Raw genomic sequence first — 11,714 nt, 5'->3', positions numbered from 1 at the left:
AGTAAAAAACAGAATCAAATATGTTTATTGTGCAATAAGAGATCTATGTCTCTCATCCGGGAACAGTATATCTTATAGACTAACAATATAATACTACGTTCCTGCTCACTTCAACTAATAACATATGCTCATTCCACACGGAAAATTTACAAAGCCGACCTGCTAAAACTTTGAAATTACAATACTTCCGGTTTTAATGTTGATTTCTGCTTTCCGTTTTTCTAATACTTACATATCTGACAGCTTTGTTTCTTAGATGCTCTTGACTCTTACAATAATATCAGGTATACAAAAGAAAGATAGGTGTCATAGAATTCCCTTGAAATAGATAAACACCAACTGAATGATAGCATACGAGCTCAGATGTTGTCAGTTGTCTGTACAGATATAGTTTTTTTTCTATAGACACAAGTGCGTGTAATTTTACATAATCATACTATTCGAACGCAGTTTTAATTGAAATTTAACCAAAGCAGAATGTACTGAGTGGTTAAGTTAAAAATTTAGCTTAAAAGATATTGTTTTTTATCTGTACAGTTTGTGGAAGATGCTATGTCTGGTAGCTCATAATTTGACATGCATAGGTGCTACTGTAGGATTTAATAATGTCCCCCATGAAATAATGTCCACTCTGAATTATTTCATAGTAAATACTGTCCATGGAAAATATTTACCTCCTGTAAACAAACTTATTTTCGCGACATGAAGAAAAGTAACAAGAATATAAATCTTAGATATTTCCTATATAACTACATTAAATATATTTGAAAATTGCGAAATTAAATCGCCATGTAGTGCAATAGAAAGGTCTAAACGTGAAGTAAAGTATCATCAATGAAAGTATTTGAATGAGTCCTGGACACAATTTCCTGTATGAAAATATGTCCTCAGGATACGAAAAAAGTGACCATGAACATAGACATTTTTTCACTGGACATTCTGTCCACCAGGACATTTTTTTATATAATTAAAGTATTAAATGATATCCATTGCTTTGTTATCACTGGACATATTTAAACCTAGAATTGCGAACTTTTATAGATTGTTACTTTGACAGAGTGGTTTCATTGTAACACACTATCCTATTTTATATATACTTTTTAATATATTAAACGTCTGAATAATTTTTAAATATATGTAGGACTCTAAAGTGCGATGGTACTCTAAAGTGCAATGGTCACGTTAAAGTGCGATTGTATACGCTAAAGTACAATGGTGTCTCACGCTAAAGTGCAATGGTTGTTTGTTCGCTAAAGTGCGTTGGTGTATCATAAATGCTAAAGTGCGATGGTCCAAAGGGTAAGATTCGAAGTATTAAAACATCGAGGTTAAAAAAGTTTTGCAAAAGCTAGTATGCTAGGTATAACAAATGTGATAGGCTTTATAATTTTAAATTTACCGGTATGCTTAAGTGATTGTTTCTAAATAAACAAGTTCGACCAAATAATAATTGCTATAAAGGTACTAATTTATGTGTTGCAAAATATTAAATTTCATGTAAAATGAATATTTAACAATTTGGAGTGATTCATGGTATTGAATATTTGGATAATTGGTATATATTATCGTTCACACCAATGTTACAACCTCCCTTACAGTCGTCATTGAAAAATTATAAATACAAAATTCGTTCATTGTCGGAATATATATGCAACATTTATTTTTTTATTAATAAGTTTTAATTCAAATACGAGAGAAAGGCAATGTTTGCCTAGCTTTCTCCTTTTTCTTAGCGAGAACAAATACATGTTTTATTTTCCTACAATGTACAGTACAAACTAATGTTTAAGCAGATAATTTATAATTCACTCGCCATGAAAACTTGTATATCTATTTTACTGTTAGACGTTACTTTTATCAAAATCGACAGCATTTTAACGGGGATCACAAAGTAAACTGCCACATAAACAATGATTAAAATGTATCCGTTAAGTATTCGTATACTGTTTTGTATGTATATAGTAAAATTTTTGACTGCAGAATACAAGTCCTTTTTCCAGCACTCGAAAATAATAAACATTGCGCTGCAGCCGACAAAGAATGTTAAGGGGGTTCGCGGGTCTAAATGAAATTTTTTATTTAATATACGGTTTCTCTATATTTTTCTATAAATGAACTTTATCTTATACTTAATAGAAAAGTGAAATAAAAAAATGGGGTCACTGTTCATTTACGCTCACAATCTGCCTTCGAAAGGAGCATACATTTTTGTTAATGTCCTTTTTTTCTGTTGAACTAATAGGAGAAATAGCGGCAATATCGAAATAAAAAAAGAACTAAATTACAGAAATCGCAAAAATTTTACAAATATTTAGTCTATGTACAGCTTATTCGAAAACAACAATAAAAAATATAGGTCACCGATGAGTTAAAAAAGATATTTCAATTTTTATGCCAAAAAATGGCATTTTTGCACCAAAGGGAGATTATTTGAAGCTTTTTCAATGACGTCTACATTTTAAAAGTCCGCTGGGGCAAACACGAATTGATTTTTTGGAATGATTTTTGTACCATATGATAAAGTAACAGCTACTTAAGGTAATCAATAAAATTTGTAATGAAAAATTAATGTTTAATTTTTTTCTGAAAATCTTATACCCGCGAGCCTCCTTAAGTTTAAATCAATTACTAGTAAGTCATGGATATTTGATGTAAAAATTGTTAATAAAATATTTTTAATCTATCTTCCGGCATGTTCATTTTTGGTTTGTATAACTGACTGTTAACGTCATAATCAAACTACGTTTCTTACGTCTATACTTTCGCAGACCATCACACTTTAGCGTACACCATCCCACTTTAGCGTAACCATCGCACGTTAGCGTCCCCATTGCACTTTTAGAGTCCTTCATATATATATATATATATATACATAATGTCATGTATATTGATTTATACATAATGTCATGTATATTGATTTATATATAATGTCATGTATATTGATTTATATATAATGTCATGTATACTGATTTTTATTCAAACAAGTAACAAATATTGTTCAGTATAATTTTCGTTGGAGGACACAATTGAATAATAATAACTGCAAAAAATTGTTCTGTAGGTGGACCATATTTTATTACTGTTGCTGTAAAATGCTGTCCACTTACATATTTAGGAGACAATATTTTGTGGCAATGGACATTATTTAATACCAAATTTCTATATTTTCTATTGCCTTCTTCTCATGATACATATACAGTAGTAAAGCTCTCTACATTTTATTTTATACTTTAAACACTTTCTTGTTATTGTTATTCTTTCATTTGTTATTAGTATTAAAAATGTAGCAGGGAATTTCTTAGAATTTTAAAGTCTCTATTCCATTATTTGTTTACATTCATTTTAATCATTTTCTTATCAATCATTCAGATTTTTATTAAAATTTAAGTATAATAAAACTTTTTAATGACCTTTGTATTGCTTTGTAAAACTTGTCCTGGGGTTGGACCAATTGGGTTGGACACTGTTTCATAACTTTTGCAGTAAAAATTTGTCCATTTAAGGGAAAATATTTTATGGCAATTGACATCATTTAGGGAGCTACCATTTGATTTTTATGGGGGGGCTAGGATGAAATTTGAAAAAAATAGGCAGGACAGGAGTTTTGAGTGAAAAAAAAAGGCAGGATGAGACACTTTGCAAAAAAAAAATGCAGGATGACAATTTAGGTAAAAAAAGTCAGGATAAACTAATAAAAAAAGGCAGGACCGAATAGAGTGAAAAATAAAAAGGCAGGACAGAGATTACAACTAAAAAAAAATGCAGGACAAAATTTTTTTATCCTAGCCCCCCCATAAAAATCAAATGGTAGCTCCCTTAATACCAAAATTCTATGAAAAACTGTCCAGGCGGACACTTTTTCATAGGACACTATTCTGTCTTAAACTGCATGTATCTTTATTTAACATTATAGCCCTAATCGGTATCAGTTTACAGTGATTAAAACGTTAACTTGTAGATGTATAAGAAATCAATGTAGTGTGGAAGTTCAAATCATTGGCAGTATGGTAACCTATAGTTGTTGATTTCTGTGTCATTTGTGGAGAGTTGTCTCATTGACAATTATACCACATCTTTTTTATACATCAACTTTATGTTTGATAAAAGAAAACTTGATGTCAATTTGTTAAACAGAAATATGTATTCAGCATGTTCAATTATATGATTAATTTTATATATTTTATAATTTCAGTTGTTTGCTGATTACAATACTGGAATGGAGTAATAATATTGAAACTTTAAATGAAGGATTTATTACGCCCCACTTTTGTTGACAAGGAAACGCCCCACTTTTGTTGACATGAAAGTTAAAAAATTAATAATAGAAATGGAACATTGTCATAAATGGAAACTTCATCACTCATAATTATTTGATTGGAAAAAAATATGACCTCATCTGAAGAAAAAATAAAAACTGTTCTTGAAATTTTATAAAAAAGACGTTTCAAAGTGAAAACAGAAATAATCTTGTGTAGAAATGACACAAGAAAATGGTTTGGGGTTTACTGGAATGAAAAACGGAGACTCGGAAAATGCTGGTGGATGTGAAAAGCTGTTTACAGACAAATTTAAATCAGTAAACTTCACTCAATGTGATATTGTTTCGTGGAAGTCTGAACAGTCATCTACAAGTCACTGGTACCAGTCTCCTGTCTTAGAGGAGGGAACCAACATATCATCTTCAGAGAAAGGCTATAAAAATATTAGTATTTTGAATGTACCAGATGTAAAATGTAAAGTCACAGTTTCAAGAAATATGATGTCAAATGGAGTTGGTAAATTAAAAAGTAATTTTTATCCTGCAGATGATTTGCAAAAGCAAATGAGTGATAGATTTTTAGACCAAGTCACAGCAGCTACCAGTGAATATGATCAAATTCCATTATTTGAACAAGGAACTATAAATCATGGAGAAAATTCTAATAATAGAAATTCAAAAAGTCATATCCAAGGAAATGAATTTAATCAAAAAACTGTTACCTCCAGAAGAAAGAGTACCATACCAATACGTAGACCAAGGCAAATAAATAGTAAGTGTGATGAAGATCTTCTGGAAAGAGAAGTCAAGAAATATTTATTGAAAATTCCATCATGGAAAACAGTACTTCCCAATACTGATTCTGATAAAACTGAGATGTCAAACTCCATCACTGAACCTGTTGATCATGTTGATACTGATGCTCATATAAATGATGTATCAGAATCTTATGCTGACATTTCAGAAAATAAAAGTTTAGTTGATACTTACTCAGATATTGGAATAATTCGGGAACATGAAAATTCTGATTCAGAAAAAACTGAGGAAGACATTGAAAAACAACCAATGCATGAAAATTTATTAAATATCCCATCATATACAAATGCAATTAAGGAATGTCAAACAGATAATGATTCAAAATCTAGAAATAAGAATAAAACATACAAACCAAAGGATAGAGTTGTTTGTAAGCTATGTGGTAAATCTTTTGGCCGACCTAGTGAATTACGAAGACATTCTGTTATTCATACCGGAGAAAGAAATCATAAATGTGAAGAGTGTGATAAAGTATTTACACAGCGATATCATTTGATTCGACATGTTAAAAATGTACATAAAAAAGAGCTGGAAAATTTGGTATGTGGTATTTGCAATGATACATTCAACAGTGAATATTTATTAAAAAGGCATGTCACGAGGCATGGGGTTATGACCTATGCATGTGAAGTTTGTAGAAAAGAGTTCAAAACTAAACGTCAAATGAAAGAACACATACTCAGCCTGCATGCTGGTGTGAAACCGTTCAAGTGTGACCAGTGCGACAAAATGTTTACACGTAAATATCACTTGGAAAGACATTTAATGATGCATGCTGGGACAAAAGATTACCAATGTGAATACTGTGGGAAAGAATTCAGCACCAAAGGAAATTTATTGTCACATGTGAGACGAGTACATTTACAAATTAAAGAATATACATGTGGAGTTTGTCAAAAAGGATTCTTTTCACCAAAAGATTTACAGACCCATTTCAAAACTCACACTGGTGAAAAGCCATATCAGTGTGACATATGCTTGAAAAAATTTACGGAGAAATCCAATATGGAATGGCATTTACGAATTCATTCTGGTGAACGGCCATACCAGTGTGAGTATTGTGAGAAAACCTACACACGGATGCCACATCTACTGAGACACAGAAAGGAGGGCTTGTGTGCATTAAGAGCACTTAGATTTAAACATTCTAAAAAACTTAATGATATGATAATGGATGAAGTTGAAAAAGATCCAAATTTCTTGACAAGCAGAGATAAAAATTCAGAATTGACATCTGATAGTGACACTGAAAACATTTATACAGCAGAGAAAATCACGGACGATGAAGAGTCCAATGCAGAGTTATCATCCCTGGTCAGACATAGTGATGCAAAATCAAATGAAAATGATAGCGAATCAACTTATGAGGACTATTCCTCTGATGAACACATGGAAGTTAATGGAGATTATAGTACGGAGGATAAATAAAATGTACATGATGTATGACTCTGAAAATAAGATACAGATTTACATCCTTTATATATAAATTCACAAAATAGTATATATATATATATATATATTAAAAATTAGATACACAAAAAGAGTTTTAAAAGCAGCATTGTCTAGTGCTTTCATCCATCTTGGGACTTTTCAAGACTATGAATGTCGTTATGGGGAACACATTAGTATTATGACATAACGCCATTGTTCGTTACATATAAGTAGTATGATGCGACGTTATTGTTCATGTAACTACTAAGCATTAAGCTTGGCTTCAAACACTTTTATGAATTTTCTCATAGTCTTGAAGTCCCAAGATGGATGAAAGCGCTAGACAATGCTGCTTTAAAAACTCTTTTTGTGTATTTAATTTTTAATATATAATTCTGTACACCGCTTGAAAAGAAACTTTTTTTATATATATATATATATATACATAAGTACGTCTGAGTCAGTGACAACTCTACAACAGATGTATCCATCGGATCGCCATCAATGATGGTGATACATGGCTGTGTACATAATGTATATACAACTAGTCTAAACATCAACCCAACAATGTTAGATATGTACAAAGCAAATTTACAGATCTAACATTGTTGGGTTGATGTTTAGACTAGTTGTATATATATATACATATATATATATATACGAGTCTAAATTAAAAATTACGTTCAAACCTATGATTGCGTTGGATAAAAACCGCAATTTTTATACGTGTGCATGTAAAACAAATTTCGTTGTAGAAGGGTCTAAAAACAGCACAAACAACATTTTCCAAAAGACCAAAAAAGTGAAAAAGTATATTTAAACAAAACGCATTTGACTAACAGGTCGAACAACTGATGTTCTTTAACCCTGCTGACTGCCATTGGCGATTGCCAAATAAAATTGATCACAAGATGTAACAAAATGGATCTTAATATAAATTTATGTTATGCCACAAACATACGGTGTCAATATTTTTATAGTACACCAGATCCGGATTTCAACAATTAATGTCTCTTCAGTGATGTTAGGGATCGAAACTATATATATATATAACTCGTCTAAACATCAACCCAACAATGTTAGATCTGTAAATTTGCTTTCGCAAATTTTTTGTTCTTCCCTCGCCGGGATTTGAACCCATGCTACTGAGATATCGTGACACCAAATCGCCTGCACTGTAGCCGTCCCTCTAGACCACACGACCACCTGGGCTTCACATATATTAATTATACTTGTGCTTGGATACTATAAGAAATTTTTAATTTGATTGATGACAAAAAAAATGTTTTTTGGTAAAGATTTGTTAGAGTACATTGTACCAGTCAATAGATAGGAAATTTGTTTTTTTTAAACAATGAAATTCATAATTACCCCACATATAATAGTACATGTGCAAATGTATAGTCCTATTCAATAAGTTAATACAAATTAACTGGTGGTTCTAGATGAGAGATTTTTTCCTTATTTATTTTGTATGCAAAATATTAATAGGTTTGTTGAAATTTATTTTTTAAGATAAGATACGGAATCAAGTTTTGTCTGTGATTTGTGTGATAAAGCTTTTGTGGCTATGTTACTATATATATTATATGTTATTCAGGTCTCAGACAGGGTATATACTGTGACATTCCCGGCTTAGAGTTTATATCCCCTGAGCCGAAGGCGAAGGGGATATAAGCCCTAAGCCGGGAATGTCACAGTATATACCCTTTCTGAGACCTGAATTACACATATATTACGGATTACCCCTGACTTAATGTTATTTTCCAGTGCAGGTATTTGTTGACAAAACATATATATTGAAAAACCCAACCTGATATGTTCGGCATACGTGAAGGATTTTCTAATATGCTGTGAACATAATTTTATCGTGTATGTAATAATTTATAATAACACTTTTAACATCAAATTAAAGTATTAAAAGTGTTAATTGCGTAATTTTGTATCAAAAATGTATTATTGACTGAAGCACGTCATTATTTTCCCTCTGTGAACCTCTTACAGTCTGATAGCTTATGACTACGTCACATAGTAACCGGTGTTATGATGACGTTTTTGAGGTTCCAATTGGGGATAAAAACGTCGTATATACCCCGGCAGTTTCCTGAATATATACTGAAATCTCTGTGTTGTTATCCAATCAGAAACCTCGACACATTTGTAATCAGTAATATATATTATTGTAATAGAATATAACTCTATTACATACATGACAGTCACCAAGCTTAATGCAAAGATTTACATTATTTTTTTAATAATCATCATGAAAAATTATAGAATGGTTAATCATGTATGATGTTTAGTTGTAAATTAACTGTTGTCAGTGTATAGTTTACACTTCATATTTTTACGGTTTTGAAACACTTTAGTACATATTATTTATATCATGCATACATTTATTATGAATCTCTCTTATATAAAACATGTTAGTTTTAACTTCTGTCTTTAGGTAAGTATTTTTGAAGCTGTTGAAAATGTATATATCATACATTGTGTCATTATATAATTGCATATTTGAGCAAAAGTCCTTATTCAATTTCATGTAATTTATTTTTTTATAATTCAGAAGAGTGAACCAATACATTATTTTTATATACCCTTTTTTTTAACAATCACAACTGTAGAATGTTATAATGATTAACATATAATTAAAACAGAATAATATAACTTTTAATTGATAATTATTGATGTTATATCAATGTAATTGTTGTAATTGTATTTATTATTGACAGGTAATAATAAAAAATATGTTGTATACTTTAAAATTCTTTCAACTTTTTAATTCATCTGTTTAATTGATTTACTGCAATGAATAAAATTTATCTGGTGTTATTGAATGTATGGTATATTTACTGCAATGGGATCATTTGAATTAATCTTCTGTTATTGAATGTAAAACTACGGAGATGTGGTATATTTGCCATTGAGACAACTCTCAACCAAACCAAATGACATAGAAGTCTTATAGTCCAGCCTTCATCAATGAGGAAAACCCATACCAGTCAGCTATAAACAGCATTCAAATGACAAATGTAAAACCAAGATTTCAAACAGGAAAACTAACAGCCTGCTTTATAAACATAACATTGAATGTAAAACAAATATTATATACAGCAACAAATGACAATCACTGAATTATAGGCTTCAGACTTTGGACAGACACATACAGAATTTGGCAGGGTTAAAATAACTTCTTTAATTTTAATCTGATCTAATTGAAATACAGATACTGTGTTCCTCGAATAGAACTAGTATTTTGATAGTTTAAATAAGTGTTTTTCTCTCAATAAAGTTCAGTGTGTGGGAGCTTCAGTTATCAGTGCCAGTTTTTACTTGTTTACTAAGTGATTATGATGTCCATTATTCTGGTCTTATAGTTTTTTTTTGTTGCTTTTATGGTTTTCATTTCCTTACTTGTTCAGATTGAATGTTGGATGTTTGGGACCTCATTAAACTAGATTAATGTTTATGACCCCTTCTGTAGGCCTGTGTATTATAAAATTTTCAAAAGGTAATAATACCAAAGCTGAAAAAATATTGAATACAGAAGACATGCAATTTTGTTCATAAACCTATTAAAGAGAAATGTTTACAGCAATAAAATTAATTATTTCATTGCATTTAATAACAAGAGTGCACATACTGAAATTTCTCGCCTTCTTTACTGACCATTGATTATATGTTGATAGTCCTAAATATAAAACTTTACTACAAGTATCACATAAACTTAACATGATCCCAGAAATTGAGATCAAGGTCAGATAAACCAAACAGGAAATACATCTTACAACATTCAATACACCAACTATAGTCAACCTATAATTATAGTTTCTAAGAAACAAACTTAACCAGGAAAACTTAACATTGACTGATGGAACCTGAAAATGAGGTCAAGGTAAGATGGAACATGCCAGACAGACATGTACACATTACAATAAATCTATGCATTAAATATAGTTGACCAATTGCTTATAGTATCTTAGAAACAAACGTAGCATTAACCAATGAACCATAAAAATAAGGTCACGGTCAGTTGATACCTGCCAGACAGACATACACCTTACAATAATTTCATACACTAAGTATAGGTGACCTATAGCTAATAATTAAACAGACCTGAACATAGTGAATAATGACCTGAAAATGAGGTCAAGGTCAAATAAAATCTGCAAGACTGACATGTACATCATAAAATATTTCCATACACCAAATTTAGTTGACGTATTTCATAAGTATTTGACCAAAAAAAAACGCAAAAACTTAACTTAAGGTCAGATAAAAACTTTCCGACAGGCATGAGGACCTTACAAGGCACATAATAAATAAAGTTATCCTATTACTCGTATTAATAAAAAAATTAACAATACAAAAACAGAACCGTGAAAATGAGGTCAAAGATAATGGAAATGTGACAGACGGAAACTACATAATATAAGGCATCTATCTACAAACAATAAAGCTTTTTTAAATAAGTAAGTTAATTTTGTTGCCAGATTAATATCCCCATGTCAAGCGTTCTACGACAGAAGTCACAGACTTGACAAAAATTGAGATATTGTGGCAATTCAAGCCAAAATTTTCACAAAAAATCAACCGACTTTATAACAGATATTTCATAGCATTTTAAACAGATTAGAAATTAACATTACATTCTGTTTAAAACAGAGCAATAATAAGACTGAGTAAAGACTAAATTGCCAATCACATGAAATTTAGAAGAAACAAATGGTTAATTAAGTCAATTGGGTAATTTGCTTACATGTAGACACTTAATCTTTCAATTTTTTGTGCTTGTCCACCAAATTAAGTAATGTGTTGCTTCTTGTTTTCTTATACCTTAAACGAGTCAGGTTTTGGTGTTGAGTGTTGATTGATATTTCCTGCTATCAAGTCTTTCATAGTTTTTTATGATGTCTTCAATAAATCCATGGGCTGTGTACTAATTGTAGACCATGATTTATTTATTAGTTCTTATTGGCTTAAAACTTGTTTTCAGTAACTGTGAATACTTTGATTTCTATGCTTTTGTCTTTTGTTTTTAATTTATTGTTTTTTGTACCTTGTACCAATATTTTCAGTTATGCCCATTTCAACTGATTTTCACATTTGCTCCTATGTGGTACTGTACCACCACTGTCCCAGTTTAGGGAAGGGTTGAGTGTTCCCAAACATGTCTAATCCAGCCTGTCATACGTCAGGATTTAGTTGT

General features: G+C 30.7%; 1 protein-coding gene across 1 annotated transcript; it reads left to right on the top strand.

Moving 5' to 3' along the window:
* The first annotated feature begins 178 nt into the window (after positions 1-178).
* Positions 179-9,270, top strand: LOC139522811 (zinc finger protein 892-like). The gene is made up of 4 exons (XM_071316371.1): positions 179-284; positions 4,193-6,572; positions 7,687-8,096; positions 8,695-9,270. The coding sequence occupies exon 2, from the start codon at positions 4,478-4,480 to the stop codon at positions 6,500-6,502; it is 2,025 nt and encodes a 674-aa protein (XP_071172472.1). The 5' UTR covers positions 179-284; positions 4,193-4,477; the 3' UTR covers positions 6,503-6,572; positions 7,687-8,096; positions 8,695-9,270.
* The last annotated feature ends 2,444 nt before the right edge of the window (positions 9,271-11,714 follow it).

This window comes from Mytilus edulis, chromosome 5, assembly GCF_963676685.1.
Source record: "Mytilus edulis chromosome 5, xbMytEdul2.2, whole genome shotgun sequence".
NCBI classification, from domain to species: Eukaryota; Metazoa; Mollusca; class Bivalvia; order Mytilida; family Mytilidae; genus Mytilus; species Mytilus edulis.
This window is presented reverse-complemented; position numbering and strand designations above follow the sequence as displayed.